The sequence below is a fragment of the Polyergus mexicanus genome, unplaced genomic scaffold (genome assembly GCF_030449975.1).
Source record: "Polyergus mexicanus isolate NDT 795.1 unplaced genomic scaffold, iyPolMexi1.0 SCAF_3, whole genome shotgun sequence".
Lineage (NCBI taxonomy): Eukaryota > Metazoa > Arthropoda > Insecta > Hymenoptera > Formicidae > Polyergus > Polyergus mexicanus.
In genome coordinates, this window is record NW_027223323.1 from 12,515,357 (window position 1) to 12,541,362 (window position 26,006).

Here is a 26,006-nt window from a genome sequence, read left to right on the forward strand (position 1 = left end):
AAAATTTAAATATAAATTAAAATTATGTTTTGTTATTTACTGCCAATATTAAAAATCTAATATTAAAAATAGTTCACCGTTCTTTAATATTTGAGGCTTTCGTGCTGTACATGAATATTTTAGGTTTGGCTCCCGGGTTTGAGTTGTGTAATATTTTCTAAACAATCCAATATCTGAATTCCCTATGTTGGGATTGCATCAGAAATTGAACTGATAGAAAATAATTACATTTGTAATTTCCTGTCAGTTGCTCTTTGCAAGCTTTATATAATTCTCATGACCAAATCTCAAATACGAGTTCGCGTGTCGCATAGCGGTAAACAAACGAACTAGCGGTTAAATACTATTGTTTGTAAAGTTTTTGGAATGTTGCGAACAGTAACATTTCTCATAAAATATTAAATAAATAATAATTTTGGATATCTGTAAATGTGCGCATCAAATTCAATTATTAATATTAAACGAAATTAACGTTAACAATTAATTGCACATGTATATGTCCTCTGGAAATCCAAAAGACATCCAATGTAATAGACAGGGCAGATATATCCTGCAGACATCCAGGGATTATCCAGTGGACATTTATAGGACATTAATATTTATTATAATACTTAAGATTTCTAAATTATATAAAATAGCCAACACAACTAAAAATAATTATGTGTGCATATTAAACTTTTATAAATATATTTATAATAATATCTTAAAACATCCTACAAATGTCCTGAACCGTCCTGGACATATTCAGGATGATCCTGAGGATGTTTTGTGCTGTCTGGGTACCTCGACATAATTTTACATAAACTATGAAATATCTCATAAAATTATTTATTTTGCAATAATGTTACCTTAATATTTTAAGCTCAAAAAATGAGAGACATCAATTGGTGTAAAGAAAATAAAACAAGATTGACATTGAAATCTCCGAAGCGCCTCCATCCAAGATCAAACTAATGGCACCATCTTATAACCCCCTTAGAACCTAACAATTTTTGTCCGAAACATTTCTTTCTATCTTGCTTTATTTTCTAGATATTTAGGTGTTTCAATATAAATGCCCCCCCACATTGACGAACTCTTGTAATTACACACACGATATAGAAAACGATTCTAATTATTATATTGTAAGAATTACTTATTTAGGACCTCTGTACAAACTATAACAGGTCCGCGTTAAAGGAAAAGAAATACTACTGTGTACAAGAGAACAGAATATTTATAAGAAACTAAAAAAAAAGATATCTTTCACTACTTTCAGCACTACTTTCAACATAATCATTGTAATAGCCACTCTCTTTAAAGATCGTAAAAAAAAAAAAAAGAAAGAAAGAAAAAACCAAAGAACAGATTTCGTTATCACAGCTCGAGCTTCGTGCGAATTTTTTCGCCTTCTCTCCCTCCCCCTCCCCCCAAAAAAAAATTTTCTCTTCGCCCATTATATAACAAAAACTGACTTCATGGAGGATACTTACACAACTGTAAGGATATCCTACCGTAATACAGAAAAAAAAAGAAATGCTATTGAAATAATCGCGTAAGAAGTTATTTTTCTCGATGTTAACTCTTGTGGACGGTAAAGTGTTACCTTCTGTATACTTACCGAGCAAAACCATTCTCATCGCACGCGCGTCATGTATCGACTTTGATAATCGCGCATTCAATTATCTGTCTGTCGAGATATGTAATTTAAAAGTGAGCGAACGAACGGATAATGACCGATCGATGATCTGCTCGCGACGCATAAATAAATTATCGATGCGTCGTTGATGCGCCTCAGCATGCGTGACGTTTTCATATATAAAAGAAAATAATTAAAAAAAAAAAAAAAAAGACAAAGAAAGATGCCATACAAAGTCGGCAAATGAGCGCTGCTATATATAAAACTTCGGAGTCCAAAATTCTCGAGGTTTTAAGGGATTTTTATGTACTTACCCCGAATTAGACGACGGGACAATGATTGAATTAAAAATAATAGTACATAGTTGAAACCTATATATAATACATGACTCTGTGGTGTATCGTTATTTCATTCATTCTTCGCTCTACTGTCACACACACACATGTGCGCGCGCGCGCGCTTCTCACTTCGTGTTTTTTTTTCCCCCCCTCGAAGATTGCAGTCACTTCTAGACTGAAAATTTGCAATAACAATAAGAGAAATTATTATGATAATTTGATTTAAAAAAATACACATACGTACAAAAGTTGTAGAGTTTGAGAAACGTGCTGCGCGCGCGCGCGCAGCACGTTTGACCTAATTGAATAATAAAAAATATATTGCACAACGTGACAAATTCAATTAGGCATTTAACAAAATATATTTTATATCTTGTTTTAGGATTTACGATAAACATATCGCACGCAGATATTATTAAGAAAGCCACATAGAGATTTTGTTCGGCCGACCTTATCTTTTCCTCTCACAAAATTCTTTCTTAAGAAGTTTATTTAAATTGAGACTGATACCTTGTCTTATCTGAGAAATTGAAAATTTTGATTGAAAAACAAATTCCGCATTGCAATCGAATCCTTATATCGTCTATCCTTTTTTGCGTTTCTATCGTTTAGCATGTAAAATGAGAGAACTCATTTCCTAGCTCTATGCATCTCATAATTAATTATGCAAAGCTGAAAAGTCAGTGCGAGAAAAATGGTATAAGGTCTCTACTTAAATCTTGTACAAAAATTCTGTGATGCGTAATTTTTGTCGATCAAAGCCTAAGCGCGATTTCTCTCGCACTTTGAAGACGTAACATGTATAATAAATATTTGCATATTTAATATAGACATAACAATGTGTAGTATCTCAAATACTTTTTATATCATTTGTTAAAAGAATAATTCTAACAAATCGGAATATAATAATTATCTCATAAATAATAAAGTAAAAAATGTCATTCTACAAAAAAAATACATTTATAAAATTCTACGTTACATAGTAATTTATATAATGTGGAGTATAAAAAGGTAAAGATTTTTTTTTTTTTTCTTTTTCATCGGAAGTTAATTTTTATAATTTTTCTTCTTACTTAGAGCTTCTAGCTTTCGAGCTGCAACGCGGGTTGATAGGTGCGAGTTTCCCCGGTATCGGCGGCGTCGACCACGAATTTTTGCAACAATGCATAAAGTCCACCGCCGAGCAGCAACATGCCAAAACCGGTCAAAACAACTATGGCCCAAGCAGGTATAGCCGTACCTCCTAAAAAAAAAGATTTAACAAATGCTTAGAACCTGGTTCTCGTATCATTTCGCACACTTTGCATCGTTATCGACTTACTATAATAACGTCTTGTTATCGTCTTTCGACCCCTCAGAATTTTTCGCCTTGCTTCCACTTCTTCCAGGAATATGCCCATCAGAACTGTTTAATGGTGTTCAGGGAGCAAAAGAAAATTTGCAATTCATTTTTTTTTTTTTTAAATCTATTGTAACTTACATGCTATGTCACGCGCGTGTAACGTAGACTTTATTAATAAATGTAAAATAATAATTGAATAATATCGCGTTTAAAAATGATTAACTATATAATCGTAATTGCTCTTTTAATAAAACGATTATTCTTCATCAATTAATGACCGATCTCCATGATGAGACGTAAAAAGCGAGGAATCTTTTATTAGAAATCATTATCTCTGCGTTTCTTTTATATTAAAATTAAGATTGTTTCTTTTTTACTTACGTAAGGCCACAGTTAAGTAGCACACAAACTTTTTCGAATACATTTCTCTCAGAAAATATCGATACGCAATGGGAAAAGAAAGATGGAACAGCAAGAGTCGCTCTCACAGTTAACTATACTGTAGTCTACTGTCTACGTAATGCGTACTGAATCACACCTTCGATAAGAGATACGGATAACTGAGCTTATCTATTTCGAGATAGCGAGATATATTTTTGTTCGTTACACATATATCACGATTTCTACGCTCGACGTTACACGAATGTAGAACAATGTTCTATTAGAGATTACGAAAATCTTCAATTGTCATTGTAGTCTCGTTAATACATTGAAATAAAAATAATTTAATTGCAAATAATTTTTTATGATGCTTATGCATTGGATAATTATTTATTATTATATTATTATATATGTATCAGAATAAATGTGTCTCCGAAGTAACAAGATTAAGGATGTTTATAAAGGTATAATGTTGATAAAAGATACGAGACATTTTCATGTCCGTTAATCCTACATAATGACTTTTTATTGAGAATTAAGAAAACTGAATTACATGTGTAGCGAACTACTACGAAATTGCAATTTCGATTTGATCGATGCCAACGTAGTACAATGTATAGAAAAGGCAAATGAATGATCTCAACGAATGCCTCCAAATAGAACTTTACAGATGTAAAAGGATGATTTGTGTGACGCCGAAAGAAATAAATCTTAAATAATAAAATATAACAATCTTAAATATATATAATTTCCTATACAAAGGAGTTTAAGAGATAATGAATGAAAGAACGAAGACAGGAAGAACAGTCTCGAACGAAATAGAAATAAAAATTATAAATAAAAAGTTAAATATAAAATTAATCTGTCGTACATAACTTGATGTTAGACTAGAACACGTGCTTTTTTTCTTCCTTTTCTTTCATTTACGCTCATAATTATTTGCTAATCGCACATTCAGCAGCGGCTTCTTTGCGCGTTTCTTTTCTCTATTTTTCTTTCTTTTTTTTTCCTTTCCGAACAAGTGCAATACAAATTTTCAAATACGCGAATCATGAATACAATTGTTGTAATCAATGTAAATACAGCTGGCACATATACAAGGCATCCCAAACGTTTCGGCGGTTTTACAGAGCGCCTTTTATTCTCCGCCTCTATTAGCATGTCCATTTACACTACTTCCTAACAAGGATCGCATACTCTCTTCTCAAAAACATCTCCATCTCTTTTTTCGCAACTTTCTTTCGTTAGCACCGTAAATCTCTTTAAGAGTCTCCCTATCCTTCACTAAACGACAGAAAGAAATCGATCGACGTACAGAAAATACGAGTGCTTTGTAAGCGAATCGATTAAATGATGATGATTTGGATGTACATTTTTTTTTCCACATCTGAAGAATCATGAAAGAAAGGTAACAAAGAGGAAAACAACTATTGATAAATATTTAAATATCACTCCACAGCATCTTAAAAATTCCATAACTTTTAATTATTAAATTGATCTGAAAACCTTTATTGTGACTTTCTATTTTTTATCCCGTTATCTCCTTATATGTGCATCGGTAGTTTTACACAAAAAACAACTCCTTGATTTTAGAAAGATACGTTACGCGAGAATCGTTAGAAAAAATAAATGAATAATACTGTATGCACACACTATATTTATCTCGTTCACTTTAATTATTAACCAATTTAATGATAAGGATAGTAATAATCATTAGAACAGTATTCGAGTAAACAATTCAAAGCAGTCCTCTTTCGCAATATATATCTCGAAAAATTATAGGAATGAAAAAAAGGATAATGCATTTCTTTCTAAATTTCTATGCTTTACAAGCTATGTGCTAAGAAAATCCATATACACTGGACATATCGTAAAGATTTTATCTAGATATGGATCTGGGTTTTTTTTCCTAAGCTATTTTCCTCTACACGTCTGCGATTAAAATCACTCTTTATAGTTTCGCTTGAGAATATTCGTAGTACAATGTTGAGCCATTATAAGAAAGATCTTTCGAACAGCTCGATATAGAGAGTAATTCCAATTACTATGTATTTTTCAAGCACGCAAATCTCGAGCCTCAATCTGATCGTCTGGCAGCGCTTATTTAATTATAACTTTATTTTCGACCAGCTACCGAGATAAAATTTCTGAAACAATTCGTGTGGAAGTCCACTGAGATTCTTCATAAGAGCAAACGCTTGATTACGAGTATCTTTCTTATAAAGGTCCAATACTCTACTTGGATGGCATAGTAATTCCAAGATATATATATATATATATATATATATATATATATATATATATATATGTGTGTGTTTCGACGGGAATAATCGATATACGATTTCGACAATAATTACACATTACTGAAAGTGCAATCATGAAAATGTGCTACGCAGAATTAATCACGCTATTATCCTTTTAAAATCCTATTGCAACGTTTTTCCTCGTTTGTTCGACGTATTGCTACTGGTCTTCATCTCTCGCCATATTTTCTTCTCCATATTTGTTTTACAGAATGGTAAATTCTGATCTTTCCTTCTGCACTATATTTTATATATATATATATTTTTTTTATTTCCTTATCAGAGGTTTCAGCTAACTTCTTATACTTGTTACAGGCAACGTAATATCTTTATATTTAAAAGTATATGGAACTAAATGCAAGAAGAGCTTTATATAGGTTTTGTTTTTCTTCTTTTTACTTCGATGTCGAATTAACGCGATAATTTTACAATTCGATTTGATAATATACGAAGTTTTTGTGTATTGTGTGTGTGTGTGTGTGTGTGTGTGTGTGTGTAAACTGCAAAATTGTTTGCAGTTTATTCCTTCTTTTGTTCGTGCATGTTATTATACTCGCGCTTTTACGCTCTTTTTCTCTTTTTCTATCGGTAGTTACTCTTAGAACAAATATCTTTAGCAACAACTGCCGCAATATTTCTATTAAAAATTATCGTGTCGTTATTAAACATTATCGATAAGTATATCGCATGTATATGTTACGTGTCAACGTACGTTTGTAATTTGAAATTCCGCGTATATAATAAATATTTTTACTGAAATATATATATATATATATATATATTACCGAACAGTCGTATAATAATTTAAACGGGCTAAGCGTTTCGATTTATGCTTACTTTTACCTTGTGGCTAGCTGGTGTTTTGGCTCAAGAGATTCTTTTTCGTTTCGCTCGGCGCCGCCGCAAAGATATTCGTTACGGAAGATGACGTCACTTCCTTAATGAATTGATTGCTGTTTGATGTCAGGTTTTTGTTATTTTCCTGTGTATTGCTCATGCCGCTACTGCTCTGATTACATTCTGCTACTACGATATTTTTACTGTTAATCGATGTAGACATTTCTTGGCACTGATTTGCAGTATTGTTCCTTAACTCCATAATGTTTTCATTGTTCTGACATTCTCTCGGCTTTTGTATTATATTCTCTTTAAGGAGTACCTCTTTAAACGTTGCTAAAGTTTTGTAGAGGGTTATGCAGAAACCGCGCGATGCTGGAATGAGCGGGAATTCGGGCAATATCTTCTCGTCTGTAAAAAGAGAGAGTAAGAATTTATTGTATCTAGTATAAAAAGTATTATATAAGAAAGATATTGATTATATACCAATATCGGCGATCTCTTTAAACGTAGTGGGAGTGATGGGAGATAACGGATGCTGATTGTTATGTTGCTCGGATATCTCCATCCATAGTTCTACTCTCTGCAGCAGTTTCTCAGCATGCTTCTTGAAATGCGCAATGATAATATCCTTGAACACAGGTGGTGGGTGCAGCAGCAATTTGGTTTGCGCCTGCACCAGCTTTAGCACCACCATTTCGTTATACATTCTCGAATTTTCGCGTCCCTGCTGCGAGCCCTTCTGTTTCTCAAAGCCGGCCTCGTTAAAGTACGGCTCACTCACGAGAATCAGACCTTGTATGGAGACAATCACTTGCAACAGGGTCGATGAGCTTGTCCATACCTCCGTACCACGACCGGACCAGGTTCCTAGCAAGCTCACGCACACTTTCCCATCTTCATAGAGATTGGGATTCAATCGATCACTGCAATAGGAAATGTAATGACACAGCGGCGGCGCGGCCGGATAATCGGCCGATAATTGGAAGTCAAAGAGGAAGAGACCATCCTCGTAGGGAGTTTTCTCGGGACCACGGAACATTACGGAATACAGATCTATACGGTCCTCAAACCCCTTTACCCACACACCCGGCGGAAGTGAGCTCTTTAGCAACTTCAATTCTTTGGAGACAGTTCTAAAGAAGTTGCTCGGATCGGTGGGCTGAAACATGGTCAGCTTGAATTTATGACTATCGGGCGCGGTCTCTTCTATAGAGAAGCCTTCGCCCTCGGTATAAACAGGCGGTGGAATTTCGACAGAGCACTCGGATGGATCCGTCATCGCCTCCACGCGTTCCTCCTCTTCCTCGCCTTTTTGTTTTTTCCGCGGGGAAGTTTTTTCTGCGTCCGATAATGACATTTTGCCCAAACCAAATCTCCTAGACACTTCGGCGTGCGCTAACACGAGCTGCGCTTTTATCAAATTACATAGCTTGACACATACGTGCGACGTTCCGACGTTCTGAGAAGTCACAAGACTCGTCGGCACTTTTTTCATCCTGTTTAGTTCTGTCTTGTCGGACAAATTTGCGCCGCTCAACATGGACGAACATTCTGGCGCATTATTAACGTCTTCGCTCATGAGGAATTCTCCACTGGACTCACTCGAACCTGACTCCTTTTTCGAGTTCTCCGCCGAATACAATCCAGAATCTTCGGGATTGGGATTGGGACGTATGAATAATTGATTAATCGGCTTCTCGTCGTCCTGCTTTTTGGTATTATTCTCGGTACTAATAGTATTGTCAATTTCCGATCTATTAATAATTGTAGCGACGTGCTCCTCCGATACACTAATTGTACATTGATCATTGCTGCTTCTCGAATTCTTTAAATTATCTTTATCCAAAGATTCTTCGGGATATTCGGATTTGGGTGTGAAGAGTCTCGTCACTTGATCCGCCATGCGTTGCGCGACATTCGCTCTACCGCGTTCTCTCACCCGCTCGAGGAGCCCTTGGAAATGACATTCGTGAAAAAATGAGGTGCCCATCAATTTGTCCATATAACGGCAATCTTTGTAGACTTCTAGAAGCTTTCTCATCACTTCTGTCGTCTGCAACGACGGATTCTGTGTAAAGATCTCTTCCAATCTTGACATAGCAATCCTGGCCTTCTCGATGTGCGCTGCTAACTTCGGTTTTATGTTCTCTAATTCTGTCTGTTCGGTGCCATCATTGTCAGCGATAAAGCAATCCTCCAATTCTGTCTCCCATGATGAATCGGATGAAACATCATCCCACAGTTCCCCTTCGTCACTGTCGTATTCCCCGACCTTGTACAGGTCTTGCGGCCAGCACATACTAATATGACCATCGACCCACCATACTTTCACTCGTCCCTCTGGATAATTGTCCAATACTTGACCGGCGGTACATCCAGCGTCCTCACCTTCGAAATTCGCTATTCGAATTACCAAAGTTCCCGGTCTATACTGGAAATCTGGATGATCCTTCAAATCGTAAACGCTCACTTCACGTTCCTCTAGGAAGATCGGCCTAGGTAAGAAGATAATCGAACAAATTAAAAGTTTTACCATTCACTTTCATTTATTTGTAAATAATTTAAATTATGTAGCACATAAAGTCCTCTAAAAATTCAAAGACAATGAAAAGTTTTAAGATAACATATGAGAAAAGATGTAAAAAGGAACAAATTTTTTTTTATATAACACTTACTCTGGATTTTGACTAGAAGTATATGTTCGGAACCACTTTATCTTGGCAGTACGGCCTTGATGATCGACACTTTGTACAACACCATACATTCTAGATTCCTCCTTTTGATCTACAACAAAGTCACCTGGAAAAAATTCCTTATCATCCAAGTGATGGATTGGATATAATTGTGTTGATGGTATGCCTAAAAAAGAATATATGGCATATTAACATCATATACGTCTACTACAAAATTTATGTATATATGTATATAATTGAAACTATGTATTTTCTTTAATAACATATCTATCGGTAATATAAGCAAATTATATTAATTATAAGATAATTCACATTATTATATATTTCGAATATATATAAATATAGCTTAAGATCCAATTAAGATATAAATCAATCATAATATTCAATATTTAATACCAAATTCTACTGAACCATCTTGCCACACCACATTAGCTTTCGTATTAGTGGACAACGTTTCTACAACTATTTTTGTTCCGGGAATTAATGAAACAGGAGGTACTTTCTTTTTCGCTTTTCGCAACTTCTTTTTCTTCAGCACTTTTGTCATCAATGCAGGACCTTTTTTTTTCTTTCCCATTGACGACATGCTGGAGCAGCCGCTAGAGACCTATGGAGTGCATCAATCACTTTTGTCTTAGATCTCTCATTCTTAGAAATGAAGAAAAATAAAAAGAAAAAACAAATGATTACCGAAGCGGAGTCACTTTGCGAACCAGTGGTATCTTCGGTATCCCACTCGTCCGAACTTTCAGCGTGCTGATTTTGAGGCAGCAACATCAAAGTATTATTACTAGTAACATCCTGCGAATTAACAGCATTACTTTGACTGCTCTCTTCTGTCGATCGTTGATTGGATATTTTATCCTTTTTCTGCTCTTTCCTCTTATCTTCCGGCAGCTTTGTCATTGTAATATTCGGACGCGTCTTCTTTGGACTCTGCTTAGGAACTTGGTAAATATCCCTCTGCTGTTTTCGCCACTGTTCACGGGTAATAACGTTTTCGCTTCCCTTAATAATGTAAAAATTCCGATCGCCGACCTGTACCGTCGAAGGCTCGAATACATTTAGTAGTTTCAGCTTTTTCAGATCTTCACCTTCGACCACAAATTTTGGTTGTGCTTGATCTGACCAGGCACCGTCCTTTGAATACGCTCGACACTGCCAATGCACACCGACCCAATCGGTCTCTACTTTCTCCACAATCACTTTTGTTATCTTTTGCGGTTTCAATTTTCTCTTTGCTTTCATCTCTTTTGTGCACTGAATCCACTGTGCATCTTCCAAACAGTGAACAGGACCCCATAAGCTCTGACCAGGGTAGAATTCAGTAGAGTGTGGAAAATCATTGTCCTGAAAGATATTTTCTATTTATATCTGCGGATCATATATAAATGATAAGTCTCATATTGATCTTACATTATCTCGCGTTTCTTCCAATTGTCCTAACACACAGGAATCCATCTCATTTATGACACAGTGTGATCCGTCTGGTGTTACCAACCATAATTTAAAGTGTGTCATTCTAATCCCACCAACCCAAGAGTCCATGCAGACTGCCATATCTGTTGCAAATTCCTACAAATGGCAACTGTTTGTTTCAGTGTTCAACTAATATGCTGGCTACATCTTCACCACAGAGAGCCTATATCTGTATACCTGTAATGGAATTAGATCTTCGCTCTTGATATCTGTGAGTACCTGCTTGGTGCCAATGACTTGCACACACGCAGTCAGTTCTATGTCTCTGCAGTAGCCTCTCTGCGTATCCTTTCCCTTGATCATTCTACGTACCACATCTCCAGGCATGAGGGTCCTATCAGCCAGATGAACCTGGAAATAAAGCATCACAAGAATCTCGACGCATAATATCGTGCAAAATATCGTTAATCCGAGATTTTAACGCAATCTGGTGCCATTATCGCAGCAAAAGGTATCGCCTTTCATGCTGATAAGTCAAATAGTATGAAAGGTGCGAGACGCGAGAATCGATCGGTCCTTCCACGAGAAATCGACAAGCAGGTAATTGATCGCGGTACCTTCTTACAGTTGACCAACTCCTCGACGCCGGACGGATGCCAGATCATGCGTATCTCGCCCTTCTTGCGCTTCGGCAGGCTCTCCTCGCTGTCGGAGCTCTCCTCGGACATGTCCTGATCGTCATTCTCCATGACGATGCCGAAGACGACGTTGCCTCGTTTATCCACGCGATAGACGACATCCTCGTAAAAATACTGATTCTCCGGCGCAACGTTCGCCGCGGCAGCCATCTTTCCTGCCCCTGCCTATACAACCTTACTGCCTCCAGCCTAGCTCTCACTCGGTGACTGGACTACGGTGGACGAGTCCGCCCGCTCTGATGCTGCTGCTACTGCCCGAGGTGGCCGAGCATACCCGACAGACAGTGTGACAGAGCCGAACGATGCCGAGCACCGCCGGGCCGAGCCGACGACGTTGACAGCAGACTGGATGGAGTTTCAAATACATCAAGACTGCGCCTGCGCGACAAAAATTCTTAAGGTGCCTTTACATGGCAGCGTCGAGCGTTAAGCGTCTGCGTAGAATATTGTTATCCAGAATTATATTTATTTCGTTTATTTTTATTATATAATAGATATGTGTGTGTGTTATTATTAATCAAAAATGTTTTATAAAACGTTACTACTCTGGCAGTGTAAATTAAAATAAAATAAAAATACAAATGCAGCAAGAGTTTTTTTGAATGGTTGAAATATTCAAATAAATGAGACACTTAAATAAAGTAGGAAAATGATTTAAAGGAACAGTATGTTATAAGCATGCAGGAAAAAAAAATTATGAATATTACATCCCTTAATCCTTGATTTAGATTCTAATATTCTGCTAGGGGATTATAGTTAATGTTTTATATATTTTTTGTTAATAATATCTATTGTGTATAATGTAAATAAATATCAATTTTCAGTATTAGTAATGTGTATCAGAATATATAATTTTTTGCACTAATGGAAAAATTGTAAGTTGATTGGCTACCGCGTCGCCTCTTGCCACGCGTTCTGTGTGCAGGAGCCCTTAGTTTAAAAAACCTCGTACGAACATCCAACTGCTGACTATTTAAAAATAAAGTTGTTATGTCAATGGTTAAATCAAATAAAAATATTGATTACACGAGATATATATATATATATTTTTTTTTTTTTTTTTTTGCTATAAAAGTTGTTGATCCTTGAAAGTCTTTAGATAAGATGATAGGTAAAAAAAATATTATATAATATTATATAATATAATTTTACACTTTATGTATGCGAACCTTATTTATGGTAATGTAATGTTGTCCTCTTTCAAGGTTTTTCGATCGATTAAGCTTTTTCATCTTTTATTAATGAATCTTTCTTATCATATGGCAATTGAGGTTACGACTGGCCTTGTCAAAAAAACGTGACTTACTGGATTGACATACGTTTTTCAGATATATATCTGGATATCGAAAATCGTTGTAATTACTCGCCGATTTGGATAATATTTTGGTAAGACATATTCGAGAAGTGACGCATTAAAACATAATAATGGCATCGGCGATCGAGGTTTTGGCGAAGCAAGCGATGAAAACGTTCGGTGATCGGTTCTGTCAGAAAAGCTTGGATAAATTATGGAGTCTGATGAACAAAATAACCGCCGAGGATGTGAAACTCGACAAAAATATTCTCGATTATGTCAGTAGACAACCGGCGCCTATGTGTGTGATGGATATATTCGAAAATAAGGACATAACAATCGCGATTTTCGTATTGAAACACGGGGTCACGATGCCTATGCATGATCATCCTGGAATGCATGGTTTGTTAAAGGTAAAATACATTTCAAATGTTATGACACCTTGTCACTTGCTGTACGCAAACATTGTTATATATAATATTTAACACATATATAAATTATAATATATGTGTCAATTTTGTAATAGGTGATCAGTGGTGTAGTAGAATTAAACAGCTATAGTTTAAGGAGAAAAAGTGACCATGTAATTAAATCAAACGAGGAGATAGCAGCAGTCAGGCATCGACCAGTTTCCCTTCACAGTAATTCGTCTGCTTGTATTCTTACACCATCGGAGAAGAATTTACATGAAATCACATGTGTGGAAGGTCCCGCGGCTTTCTTGGATATACTCAGTCCGCCGTACGATGTCGACGAGTTTGGCAAAGGACCAAGACAGTGTACATTTTTTAAAGTTGTTAAATCTAAGTTATGTACAGAATCCGCAGACATAGTTGCAGAGATACAGTTATCAGTCATAGAAAGTCCACCAGATTTTTATTCCTCGAGTCTCAAATACATTGGACCTCCATTGAAAGATTACTGTAACAAATAATCTTTTTCACTTCTTAATTTATAAATTTCGCATTTACAATGCTTTACAGTGTGCGTAGAACATACATTCATAAGTGTTAATTCATATAAATGCACCCAAACTTAAGTTTGGACTTAAGTTTTGTTGATGTATGATGACATCATACAGGGTTTAACATTGGTATCGAGAGCTTGTCGGGACCAAATAATATCCTTATTGTAAATTTTTTCTGTAATCCTGACTTTTAATCCGATATCATATGCTCAGATTAAAAATATCATTGTATATTCTTGTGCAATTATGTGCTTTTTTGCTCTAATATAGTCGTCTGATAAATGTAAATGTATACATAGCGACAACAGTGCAAATGAAAAAGTTTATTTCAAGCATTCAACTCAGATAACAACAAACAGATAAGAGTTTACCAATAAGAGAGTATGTGGACATTCAATTTTATCATTAAAATAATTGCTTCTATTAAGACTGAGGCAAAAATTCTAACCCAAGAATAGGAAAATTAATACAATTTAAGTTGTTAGTTTACAGATAGTTTCTCGATCTAGCTGTGTTATTTATTTTCATCAATATATAGCATTATACATAGAAGTTTCATATACTTTGATGCACAAAAAGCATATTTTTTAAATATTTTAGATAATCTTCTATATTTTTGTGTCTTGAATGGTTAAAAATATTGATTATTGATTGAATAAAAAGTAGATTGTAAATTAAATTTCTATTAATAAATGTAAAAAAAGATATCTTTTTGATGTATAGTACAAAGAAAAGTTACGAAAAAGAACGGGTAAAGTATGTAGTTTAAATTATATAGTGTAAAAGATATAAAGCAATTACAATTTAAATATTAATAAATTATTTGTATATTAGAAACATTATGAATAATTATTAATTAATTACAACATGTGTGCATGTTACCTTTCACACAGTGTTATTTTTAAGATTTGAAGGCAGTTTTACAAATAGAAAAAATACTTACATTATATTTTTCCAGATTTTTCTTTATTTTGAAAAAAAAAATTGAAGTACTTAAAATATATCTTAATATTATCTCGAATTTTAATATTTGCTAAAAAAATATTGTACTTAATTAGTTCATCATTTTTGCATACTATAGAAAAATCTATTCAATAAATGTATTTATATAAAATGTAAGAAAATTGCTGCATTAAGAATTTATTATCCTACAAATTCTACAATTAGTTTGTATTTAATAATATTCTCTCGCTCTCTCTCTCTTTCTCTTTCTCAATATTATTATTCTATGTTCTAAATATATTGTTTTATAGTATGTCTTATATTGGAAAGATTTATATCCAGTTTAATCAGAATATTTTTAATTGAACTAAACGGAGATGAAATTAATTGACATTATTGAAATCTCAGTACAGAATAAACTTTTAAGATAGTACTCAATTGAACTGTCTCAATACTACTCGGTTATCTTTGCTATTTCGTGAGTATACAATTGAAATAACTAAGAAATCACAGATACTTGGATAAGGGAATTTTTTTATCTAGAAAATAATATAATATACTATTTCACACAGAAGTATTATAAACAGCTATGTTTATCGTTTGAAATACCTTTTTCTATTCATATCAATGAGTTTTCTATCAATGAGTTAATTAAGCATTCATACAATTTTTATTGCGATTATTGAGATATTAATTGTATATTAGGTAATGGATATGTTCGAATATATATACATATACTCGAATATTATTTGTAACTTTAAATATCCTGATCCATATTGATAGCACCATTACAAAGTAAAATGTATATTAGAAATTTTGTTAAGATGTAACACTGCAAACATTGTGCATTGTAAGTAGATATAATCATTTTATATTTGCTACAAGTTATTTCATAATACCATTTACATGTGAGAAATTAGTTTACAAAATATAGCCTATAAATCTTACTTCTAATAAGTAGACTTGTGTGTGTGTGTGTGTGTGTGTGTGTGTGTGTGTGTGTGTGTGTGTAAATATATAATATAAATAATATATATATTTATGTGTAGGTATACATATATTATTTATATGTGTGTATATATGTATGAATAGGAGTGTGTGCGTATGTTGGAAACATATACATATATATACACAAGTTTAAGAGTTATAAATAACAAATATTTGTCATAATAATTTGCCACATTAATTCTTTCCCCGTGTGATAGTATTTGCATCTTCTACTGTATGATAATATGAAAAATGCAATAATAATCTCTCTAAGAGATAAATTAAAGATAGATGATTCTCTAGTACGCGGGTAAGGAAAGAATCATATAATTATTTCAATTTTCATATATCATATAAGGAAGATTACACAGAACAGAGAAAGTATTATCGGTTTAATAATTATTAAAAAATATTTCCCCCCTTTAAATGTTAATTTAAAGGAGAAGTCATTCGTTTTCAACGTCCCTCACCTTTTTTCAACAACCCCCAAAAAAAAAAAAAGTAACCACTGTGAGATAATACTCATATACAGTACTTATTTTTATATGCTCATATATATATATACAACTTTGTCTCCATTATTCCATACCTGTATTATGATCACCATATATGTATATATGACACTGAAAAGAGTTGCCAGACTTTTTTATATACTCATACGCTGATAAAAAGTTAAGTTACTTTACATTTGAAAAATTGTATGCACATTAATTAATTAGCATTTGAATATTCGTTGAGATTTTACTTAACTTCGATCACTTTCGGGGTCTTGTTGCCTTCTATACAATGCTACATTGCTCTCTGTATAGTCCATTACACGACGTTGACATTGTTTCTTGTATTGTTGTTGTTTGTGGTAAATCTTGAATGCACCTTTTATTGTTATAAAGGCTACACCACCCTGTAGATATTAGTAAATAAAAAAATATATATTATTATATACCCATATAATACGACTATTTGTACAGCTTAATGGATTATGATTAATAGCAATTTAAGAAAGATATAAGAAATTTTAGTGATATGGAGTTATTGTGTATATTTCATCCAAAAATATTTTATTATTTTCGCAGTATTGTAATTTAGACGATACGTACCAACAATGTTCTTTGGAAGTTGGAGTTTATGCTTTCAAAAAATAATCTTCCACATAAGCTGGCAATAGTTGGTAATAAAAGCGCACCACAAAGAACACGCGTTGCGGATACTGGATCATTCATTGGTGGTATATCTTCAGATTGCATACTTGTATCCTCATCGGAATAACTGCAACAATCATCAATAAATTTGATAATATGAAATGACTCTTCCATAATTTTTATTCTATAATTATTAATTTCTATATTTCTATATATTTAATTACAACTTTTATATATGTAATTTTTATTTTATATTCTTGGTTGTTTTCTCTTTTTGCAGACAACTGTTTTTATGTATTGTATAACTTTCAAAGGCATATATATATGTAATACTATTTATATGATATACACCATTTGAAAAATGCAACAAATATTAATTTGCAAAAATAAAAATTGAAAAAGTTATTCTAGGACATACATTTAGACTTCTTTTTATATTATAAAATATGGATTGTATTGAGAATAATACCATTGATACAAACCTACTCGGTAGAAAATGCCTTAAAATAGGAACCTTGGACGCGTGACGTCTTAAAAAACTGAGAGCTTGATCCTCCCACCGAAGCATTTTTCCCAGAACTAACATAATAGGGATAGTTGGTAAGCCAACTAGTAGGACTAAAGGATCGGCCTGTTCCATCATAGTAAGGCCATCCTTGTGACCCACCACTTGCATAACAGTAACTGCTCCGTAAGTCACAGCTGTCCAATATATGGATCCGACTACTATACCGGCAGCAATGAAAGGACATACCCGGAAGATAACTGCATCGATCGTATCAAGTATTACCACTAATGGACCTGCAATTGATTTGCACGTACGATACACTACATGCACAAAGGATATAAATGAATTCCTTATATTTCTAAATCATATAATTGTTATTGACTAGCATGTACTCACCCATATTTGGATAAACTATAATATATTCTGTGTTGCACTGTGGACAGGCCACAGCATGCCCTGCATGACCCTTCTGCTTTTCATCAACCCATCTCTGTATGCAACCCTGATGAACCCACTTTGTAGTGCCTCTGCAATGACATGGTTTAACCCATGCTGCAGTTGCATCATCTTCGTCAGTTGCAAAGCACACCCAACAGTATCGCCTGCTAGATAAAGAGATTAATGTTACAAATCAAAATAAAACAGTTATACAATAATTGAACATCCAATTTGCTATAAGTTTGAAGAATAAAAAGATTGAGAGATACATGATAAAAATATATATATGTGAAAATATCAAATCAAAATCATTAATCAAACATACACTTAATGCTATACTCTTGAATAATGTTTCAGATAATATAAACATGAACTTACTCTTCTTCTGGGGTCAATGATGGCACACTAGATGTGATCTGATTTGGAGAGGATGCTCCATCAGTGATATCAGCAGACAGTTCCTGATCTGTTAGATCATCCCATGCATTCTGAGAACCTTCATCCTCCAATGATGCCATACGTGCTATTTGAGGATCGGATACTTCTGCTATAAAAAAGAAAACAAAAAAGCAATAAATATAGTGAGAATTATTTCGATCAAACTCTAGTTAACTTATTCAATAATTGATTGATCAAATAATATCTGCATTTTGGATAGAATTAATAATTTTTTGTTTGACACATGGAAAGAGATTAGATTAAGAAAAACAAATTATATAATTCGAAATTTTGCTGTACGAACAATTCTATCTTAGTTGAATTAATTACCAATCAAATTAATTAACAAGTTTGATTGAAGTAATTCTAAGTGTATTTAAATTACAAATCTTCCTTGTGGAGAATTCCTATTTAGCTATACGTTACCATTAATGGGATCACTTGGTTGTCTATCGACTCTCAGATTTGTACTAAGCCTCCTTAAAGCTTCTTCTATACTTGGAAGACGTCTGATGTTTGCTCTGGTTATACCTGATTCTATACGCACTATTCTTCCACGACTGTCGAGTCCATACGAAATATGCGGCATATTATCGTCTGACATCGTGTTTCAGCAAAGCAAGACATTCACAAGCTCATCATCATCTTAAAAATATCATTAAAAAGTAATTTAATTATTAGTACATATTATTGCCACATTATACTCTATAAACATAATTTTTATATTAGGCTATTTAAAATTAAAAAATGATACAGCGATTTCACAAATTAACTTTTAGTTTCAATATCTTTTTTCTTAAGAGTAAGGGAAAAAGTTATTCATATATCTAAATATTTTACACTTTCAATATTTGTTCATACTTTTCTCATCCCTTTACGCAATAGTTATGCACGACTCTGTTTTATAGGCAAACAAAAATTTTTGTATCTCAATACACTTCATTATGCAAAAATTACTAATATGCAAATCTCTGTGCATCGACACAAATACCATTACGCAACGTAATTTTATGAACAATTCGATTTCTTCATCAAAATGTTATTTATCGTTACAAATTCTACTACCAACGTTTATCTCGATACTTTATGCAATGCCGACGATAGATATCTAATCGAACAAAATATATACAATTAATATATGTAAAGTTATGGGATACGTCGAACTTTTCACCTTGATAACAATCAGTAGTATTACAATTCGTTGAGCGACAATACGTGCGACGATTTCTCGTTGGACGACCGTGAATGCACAAAACCGTGTAAAATTATCAGAAAATACAGACCTACAAACGGTAAAATTTTCTAACTAGTTTTGTAAGTTAGTATTTTTCAAATTTCTCCGGATTCAATGCTACATCAATGACGATGCAACAAAGCGACGCTTTAAAGGGAGTGCAAAAAAAAAAAAAAACGACTCGTAACGTTTGTATACATTTCGTCGAACGCGACTAGAATACCGAAGATTTTGTCAATGAAGCTTATAATATCCTACGTCCCCGATCACGTTGTCAAGTTACATACCCGAAAGGAGAATAAAGAACTCTAGAGAAAGGCACATTGAAACGCGTTGACTCGATGACCAGTTTACTCATTCAGTAGAAACATCATCGTTGTCCTTCCGTAAAATCGACACGTTTATTTCGTTTATTTTCAATCAGCTTCTCTTTGCAATTGTGTGTTCGTCAAATATTTCTTTTACACATTTGACCCAATGGGGGGAATTTGTACTGCTGCTGCGTTCGATCCATGAAAGTTCGATATCCAATAAAAGATCTGGATTCCAAAAACCCTATAGCTGATACGGGCTTCAGTTTAGGGTGCTATCGCATGACAGTCGGAATTTCGGAAAAATTTACCAATCCGATTCCTCGATGGTCTCGTTCCCCATGGAATGACGTTTTACGAAAAAAACGAAATGCTACTCTAACCTCAAACCGTTTTTTAATATAGAAAATTTCTTCATTATCTTCTGTTATAATAAAGAACACATCCAGATTTCACTTTTTTTTTACGATTTCTTCTACTAAAATAATTTTTTTTTTTTTTTTAACGATAGAAATAAATCTTTCTATTTTAAAAAATTCCGGAGATATTAGTACATGGAGAACCCAATCAGAAGAATTCTGATTCAATAAGCACGCAATTTTTGACCTTGATAATAACTAATGTTTGTAAAAAAAAAAATAACTATTGATAAAAAATTGAATATTTATATATTAATGAATACTTATACCGAACAATATTTATTAACAAGGAAATCTTTCTTATACATATAAGAATTCAATTTCAATAATCTTTTGTATTTAAATAAGTCTAAATTTTTTCAAATAATTCTCCGATCGATTGATCCCTATTCTATTATTTTTCCGAGATTCCGACTATCATGAGACGGCATCTTTTTAGAACTCAATGATGTAACTAGACGTATAGAATGAAATTGGCTGCGATTGGTCTCCATTAAGTTGGTAGTAGGCATGCAGCGACGTGAAGTTGGCACTTTTTTCCTCGAACGATGCCCGATGCCATGTGTTTTATCGATTGTTAACCGTTGGAGGTTATAACATTGTAAATAATATACAAGATTAAATTGGTCTACGCACGATAAAGTTAGTGTAATTTATTATTATTGTTTACGCAGAGCGTTTGTTGTACAAAATGGTTAAAATTAAGAAAAAGAACTTGTCAGAGTTCGCGCAACAAAAACGGGCTCAAAAGAGCAAAAAACAGTTGAATCCGTTTGAAGTACATATTAACCGAGACAAACAGAATGTACTGGGCCGAAGGAATAAGAATGATCGTGGACTTCCAGGAGTATCGAGGGCAAAAGCTATTAACAAGCGTAAACAGAGTTTACTTCAAGAGTATAAATTGAAAAATAAAGACAATGTTTTTCTGGATAAACGTATAGGTGAGAGAAATTCTACCATGAGCATGGAGGATAGAGCAATGGCAAGATTTGCCATGGAACGCATGAAAATGCATAAAAAGAGGAACATCTTCAATTTAAACGACGATGAAGTATTGACACACAGGGGTCAGACTCTCGAAGAGATCGAGAAGTTTGATGATCCCAAGAGCGACGACGAATTCAGCGATAATGAAAATATTAGTGGCAAACTAGATAGAAATTTTGTAGAGGAAGCCCATTTTGGTGGAGGAATTCTATCGAAAGCAGACTCTGCATTATCCAGAAAAGATCTAATTGATCAGCTTATTGCGGAATCAAAGAAACGTAAGGCGGAAAAACAGAAGATACGCGAACAAACGATAGATCTGACAGAGAAACTTGATTCCGAATGGAGAGATCTCCTGCCTATTATATCTGCTTCCAAGAAGTCAGTGAAAGACGATTGTGAGCCAGTGAAAGCCGATGCTTATGATACTGCCGTACGACAATTAATATTTGAAGCTAGAGGTAATCCATCTGATAAATTAAAATCAGAAGAAGAAATTATTCAAGAAGAGAAAAAAAGATTGGAAGAGCTTGAATCTGACAGATTGGCGAGAATGAAAGGATTTGTATCTGATACTAATAATCAGTATAAGCATAAATCTGCTGATGATCTTGATGATGGTTTCATGATGGAAGCTGTTGTTGATGATAATACTGATGATAATGATATTAATTCAGTTGCCAACGATGCTAATGATATCAGTAATGAAGAAGATAGTAATATTGATAACAATGAAATGAATGACAATGATATTAGTGATGAACAGAAGAAAAATAAATCAGAGAACATTACTGAAAAAGATAAAAGAAAGACAAAAAAGGATAATAGCGAAAATCGGGAAAGAACATGTTCAGAATCATCTAATGGTAAAAATGAATCTGAGATAGATTTAAATAACAAAGATTCAGAAATTGAAGAATTGAATGGCGAAGAGTCTGAAGACAGTTTTTTAGATTTAAAAGTATCTGACACATCTAGTGAAGATGAAGAAAATAAAATCGTTGGAAAACATGTTAAATTTGCTAATAACTTGACCAATGGTCAGATTACACAGACAAATCAATTGGATCAAATCTGTCCCAAATCCATACTGAAACAGAACAATGACGATACATTTGTACAGAATTCATCTGATAAGGATAAAAAACAAGAGATAAGAAATGATCTTTTGAGACGAAAAGAAATCATGGAGAAGGCACGAAAAGAGTTGCCTTATACATATAATGCACCAGAGAGTTTTGAGGAATTACAAAAATTGTTAGAAAACCATAACGCAGATTATCAATCAGTCATCATAGATCGTATTATAAAATGTAATCATTGGACATTAAATAATAAAAACAAAGAAAAAATGTCCAATCTATTTGTATATTTGTTACAACATATAAATAATTGCGCTTCCACTGAGAATGTTGATGATCTAGTTAAATGCTTTCAAATCTGTGACAGGTAAACAAATAATTTATGCTCTTATTAATTTTAAATATATTAGATATATACATATATTACATACTAATCATATATAATTTTTATTCTAGATTGTGCCCTTATCTTTATGACCTAGCATATTTAAATCCAACAAATACCAAAAATTATGTAGAAGAAATACTTAAAGAGAAATATGATAAATTTGCAAAAAATAGAAAGAGATATCCTGGCATAGATACGGTAAGAAATTATATATAAAATGTGTCTAATTGTTTTATTATTATTATTATTATTATTATTATTATTATTATTATTATTATTATTATATAATAAGTATATATATAAATTTAAATATTTTTGGAGAAGATATACACATACATATATATTTTCCATACTTTTAAATAATTCAAAGATATAAAAATATATGTTTAAAAAAATGCATAGACTTTATAGTCTTCAAATAGAATGAATTAAAAAAAAATTAACTAATCTCTATGATATACTACTACATATTAGTGTAATTACATATTATGGTTAAAAAAAATTGTGTATATTACAAAAGATATTTACATTATATATTACATCTTTATACACGAGCATATCCACACCACTCCTCCTACACATACATATATATGATGTTTTTTTATTGATTTCAGCTTATATTGTTTAAAATAGTATCTTTACTATTTCCGACGTCAGACTTCAAACATCCTATTGTCACTCCTTGCTTAGTATTTATGTCAGAAATATTACTAAGAGCTCATATCAAGAAATATCGAAGTGATATTTCAAAAGGTCTTTTTATATGTACTCTTATTTTAGAGGTAATTATAGCTAATTTTTTTATAATCGTTATTACAATATAAAATTTAAGAGATGTATGTCATTTTAAATGTTTTTGAAATTTACAGTATACAATATTAAGCAAACGATTTGCACCTTCTGTGACAAATTTTTTGCGAGGAATTATATACACAGCAACAGAGTCGACACAAAAAGTGAAAATTATACCACCATTTAGAACAACATGTAAAGTCCTAGTGATCGATAAAACTGAAATCACAATTGATCCAAATGGCGCAAATATGTTTGCAAATGATTTAGTCTGTGAGGAATTAGATGATGAATTCAGAATAAAAGCTTTATTGACTGCAATAAATTTGGTTACAGAATTCAAAAATCAATTTCAAGAACTAGAAGCGGTATATTCAATTTTTGAACCTATTCATAAATTATTAAAAATAAATAAATTCAAGAACTATCCGCGAAACATAAGAAGTCACATAAAACAATTAAGGAAGGATCTCAAACTTTTACAAAGCAAGAAATTGGAGTATATTGTACTCGAGAAGAAAAGGCCGAAACCTCTAAGGACATACGAGCCTAAAATAATGACAATGTAATTATTTTATACATTTTTTCTTATTTAATTTATTAATTTTACACTCTTTGTGTTTATATTAAAAATTTAATTTTTTTATAATATATATTATTTAGAATAATATATATTAAATATTCGTTATCAAGATGTTATTTATAGTGTACATTATATATTATATAATATTATTTTAATATCTTATTGCAGATATGATGGAAAACACCATAGACCAATGTCGAAAGAAAAAGCAGAAAGAGAGAAATTGCTACATAAGTGCAAAAGAGAGTTTAAGGGCGCTATTCGCGAGATAAGAAGGGATCGAGACTTTTTAGCTAAAGTACAGATCGCACAACAGATTAAGAGCGATGCTGAACGCAAACGCAAAGTAACCGAAATTTTCGGCGATGCTGCGGTACAGCAGAATGAATTAAAAAAGATGAGAAAGAAAAAATAGGAAAAAGTATATGAAAATATGATGAAAGATTTTATATGCACATTTTTTAATGTGTATATATAGGAAAGAAGAAAGGAATTACTGTATTGAGAGACGTAATGCAATAAATATTATGTACATAAACAATATAATATGAATATATAATATGAAAATACTTAAATGTACTATTTATTTCGAATTTATATTTATACATTTCTGTTTATGTTTCATTTATGTTTCTTTATTCTCTTCCAAATTCGCGATTTTCGTAGAATGTAACTCTGTAATATATAGAATTTTTACTGTAAAAACGAAAAGGTTTTAATAATAAGATCTTACTTAAGAAGGGATCCAGATGTGCAAGTTACAGCACTGTCTTCGTCTTCGCGTTTATTCGTCTGTCTTTTGATCGAGGACTGGAGGCTGGAGGAGGTTGAGGGTAGTTGACAGATCGTGCTTACCCGTGATGGGTGTTACCTAATTATTCATCCTGAAGCCTTCGGTTCTTACTTGAGTTATTTCTCGCGACTTTGTGCAAGGAAACTCTTTCTTTTCCCTCGTTGTTTTACATTGTAATAAGAAGAGATTAAAATGCCTGTCTTCCATACTAAAACTATCGAGAGTATTCTCGAACCAGTGGCTCAGCAGGTAATTAAAATGTCAAAAATGCCCTTTGTGTTATTTTTCATTTGCTTTCGTCTTCAAATTTGTCTCGATCGGAAAATTCATCTTTCAACTTTCAATCCTCTTTCATTGGAAAATTTTAAAAACTCCGCTTCCAGAAATATAGATATATATTCGAGAAATGTATATTTCTTGTTAAATAAACAAATTCCTGTCCAATTATAAAATAAACTATCATTTTATATTTGTATGACAAATATATTAGAGCTCGCATTCTCTGATTTATTTAACGCTTGTGCTTGATCGTTTTAATATTTTCCCTATTTGTTTGTTATAAAAATTATCATTTAATTGTCATTGCGTGATAAAAATCCATGTAGCCACGTTTGGCAGAGTGGATGTGTATTTACCACACAAGTCAAAAGTCACAGAGTAAGCCTCTCATTTCATCTCTAGAATGCTTTATATAGAACTATGACATCATACTCTGTATATAGGACAGGCCTACCAAATCCATCTTTCAGACTGTATCACAGTTTCTGAAATGAAACTCAATCCCTTTAGCTGTGATGCATATGTATACAGAAAGATGGTTCCTGCATTATTAGTCTAACTTCTCCAAAAAAGGATATGTTGGTGTGAACATCCCACGCATTCATGCATACTATGATATTAATGAGCCAGCTGTCATTTCATGTTTCGATATGCTTTTATATGCTTGATTTAAATAGGCGTATATATTTTTGTCATTTATTTCAGAGGGATATATATTAAAGGTATATATTACCTTTATATATCTAATTATATATATAATTCCGAGTACTCTGCGTTGATACCACTGCTT

The 26,006-nt window shown here is 33.0% G+C and overlaps 5 protein-coding genes across 11 annotated transcripts; 2 read left to right on the plus strand and 3 right to left on the minus strand.

Annotated features, from left to right (window-relative positions):
* Positions 1-1,991: 1,991 nt before the first annotated feature.
* On the minus strand, positions 1,992-3,940 carry Hoka (hoka). Its single transcript, XM_070293373.1, has 3 exons — positions 3,680-3,940; positions 3,278-3,361; positions 1,992-3,199 (listed from the first exon to the last, which is right to left on the minus strand). The coding sequence occupies exons 1-3, from the start codon at positions 3,720-3,722 to the stop codon at positions 3,039-3,041; spliced, it is 288 nt and encodes a 95-aa protein (XP_070149474.1). The 5' UTR covers positions 3,723-3,940; the 3' UTR covers positions 1,992-3,038.
* Positions 3,941-4,183: 243 nt separating this feature from the next.
* On the minus strand, positions 4,184-11,962 carry LOC138931978 ((E3-independent) E2 ubiquitin-conjugating enzyme UBE2O). Its single transcript, XM_070293372.1, has 8 exons — positions 11,552-11,962; positions 11,172-11,345; positions 10,932-11,090; positions 10,206-10,865; positions 9,912-10,122; positions 9,498-9,681; positions 7,306-9,317; positions 4,184-7,230 (listed from the first exon to the last, which is right to left on the minus strand). Exons 1-8 carry the CDS (start codon positions 11,780-11,782, stop codon positions 6,833-6,835), a joined length of 4,029 nt encoding a protein of 1,342 aa, XP_070149473.1. The 5' UTR covers positions 11,783-11,962; the 3' UTR covers positions 4,184-6,832.
* A 698-nt stretch (positions 11,963-12,660) lies between these two features.
* On the plus strand, positions 12,661-14,907 carry LOC138931981 (2-aminoethanethiol dioxygenase). 2 transcript variants are annotated; one of them, XM_070293382.1, is made up of 3 exons: positions 12,661-12,743; positions 12,961-13,339; positions 13,453-14,907. In XM_070293382.1, exons 2-3 carry the CDS (start codon positions 13,058-13,060, stop codon positions 13,858-13,860), a joined length of 690 nt encoding a protein of 229 aa, XP_070149483.1. In that variant the 5' UTR covers positions 12,661-12,743; positions 12,961-13,057; the 3' UTR covers positions 13,861-14,907. The 2 variants fall into 2 exon arrangements, with proteins under 2 accessions (XP_070149483.1, XP_070149482.1); XM_070293381.1 differs by lacking the exon at positions 12,661-12,743 and having other exon boundaries at positions 12,873-13,339.
* Positions 14,780-20,261, minus strand: LOC138931980 (E3 ubiquitin-protein ligase MARCHF5). Of its 6 annotated transcripts, none has more exons than XM_070293380.1 (7): positions 19,867-20,261; positions 18,772-18,990; positions 18,286-18,451; positions 17,866-18,074; positions 17,444-17,762; positions 16,920-17,088; positions 14,780-16,723 (listed from the first exon to the last, which is right to left on the minus strand). In XM_070293380.1, the coding sequence occupies exons 2-7, from the start codon at positions 18,947-18,949 to the stop codon at positions 16,568-16,570; spliced, it is 1,197 nt and encodes a 398-aa protein (XP_070149481.1). In that variant the 5' UTR covers positions 18,950-18,990; positions 19,867-20,261; the 3' UTR covers positions 14,780-16,567. The 6 variants fall into 6 exon arrangements, with proteins under 6 accessions (XP_070149481.1, XP_070149479.1, XP_070149478.1 ...); XM_070293378.1 differs by having other exon boundaries at positions 17,444-17,789; XM_070293377.1 differs by having other exon boundaries at positions 14,781-16,723; positions 17,444-17,789; positions 17,866-18,071; positions 18,286-18,454; positions 19,867-20,260.
* Positions 20,262-20,698: 437 nt separating this feature from the next.
* On the plus strand, positions 20,699-24,671 carry L(3)07882 (Nucleolar protein 14 homolog l(3)07882). The gene is made up of 5 exons (XM_070316540.1): positions 20,699-22,748; positions 22,838-22,967; positions 23,384-23,551; positions 23,639-24,126; positions 24,313-24,671. Exons 1-5 carry the CDS (start codon positions 21,001-21,003, stop codon positions 24,557-24,559), a joined length of 2,781 nt encoding a protein of 926 aa, XP_070172641.1. The 5' UTR covers positions 20,699-21,000; the 3' UTR covers positions 24,560-24,671.
* The last annotated feature ends 1,335 nt before the right edge of the window (positions 24,672-26,006 follow it).

Excerpts from the sequence above, each read along its gene's own strand:
- LOC138931981 (XM_070293382.1), top strand. The coding sequence starts at position 13,058 with ATGGCATCGGCGATCGAGGTTTTGGCGAAGCAAGCGATGAAAACGTTC. Across the intron at positions 13,340-13,452 it reads GAATGCATGGTTTGTTAAAG|GTGATCAGTGGTGTAGTAGA; the intron begins GTAAAATACATT and ends ATTTTGTAATAG.
- Hoka (XM_070293373.1), bottom strand. The coding sequence starts at position 3,722 with ATGTATTCGAAAAAGTTTGTGTGCTACTTAACTGTGGCCTTAC. Across the intron at positions 3,362-3,679 it reads CTACTTAACTGTGGCCTTAC|TTCTGATGGGCATATTCCTG; the intron begins GTAAGTAAAAAA and ends ACCATTAAACAG. Across the intron at positions 3,200-3,277 it reads GATAACAAGACGTTATTATA|GAGGTACGGCTATACCTGCT; the intron begins GTAAGTCGATAA and ends CTTTTTTTTTAG.
- LOC138931978 (XM_070293372.1), bottom strand. The coding sequence starts at position 11,782 with ATGGCTGCCGCGGCGAACGTTGCGCCGGAGAATCAGTATTTTTACGAG. Across the intron at positions 10,123-10,205 it reads CGCAAAGTGACTCCGCTTCG|GTCTCTAGCGGCTGCTCCAG; the intron begins GTAATCATTTGT and ends TGCACTCCATAG. Across the intron at positions 9,318-9,497 it reads ACTTCTAGTCAAAATCCAGA|GCCGATCTTCCTAGAGGAAC; the intron begins GTAAGTGTTATA and ends CTTCTTACCTAG.
- LOC138931980 (XM_070293374.1), bottom strand. The coding sequence starts at position 18,949 with ATGTCAGACGATAATATGCCGCATATTTCGTATGGACTCGACAGTCGT. Across the intron at positions 17,089-17,443 it reads AGGCATTTTCTACCGAGTAG|TTATTCCGATGAGGATACAA; the intron begins GTTTGTATCAAT and ends TGATTGTTGCAG. Across the intron at positions 16,724-16,919 it reads ACTTCCAAAGAACATTGTTG|GGTGGTGTAGCCTTTATAAC; the intron begins GTACGTATCGTC and ends TAATATCTACAG.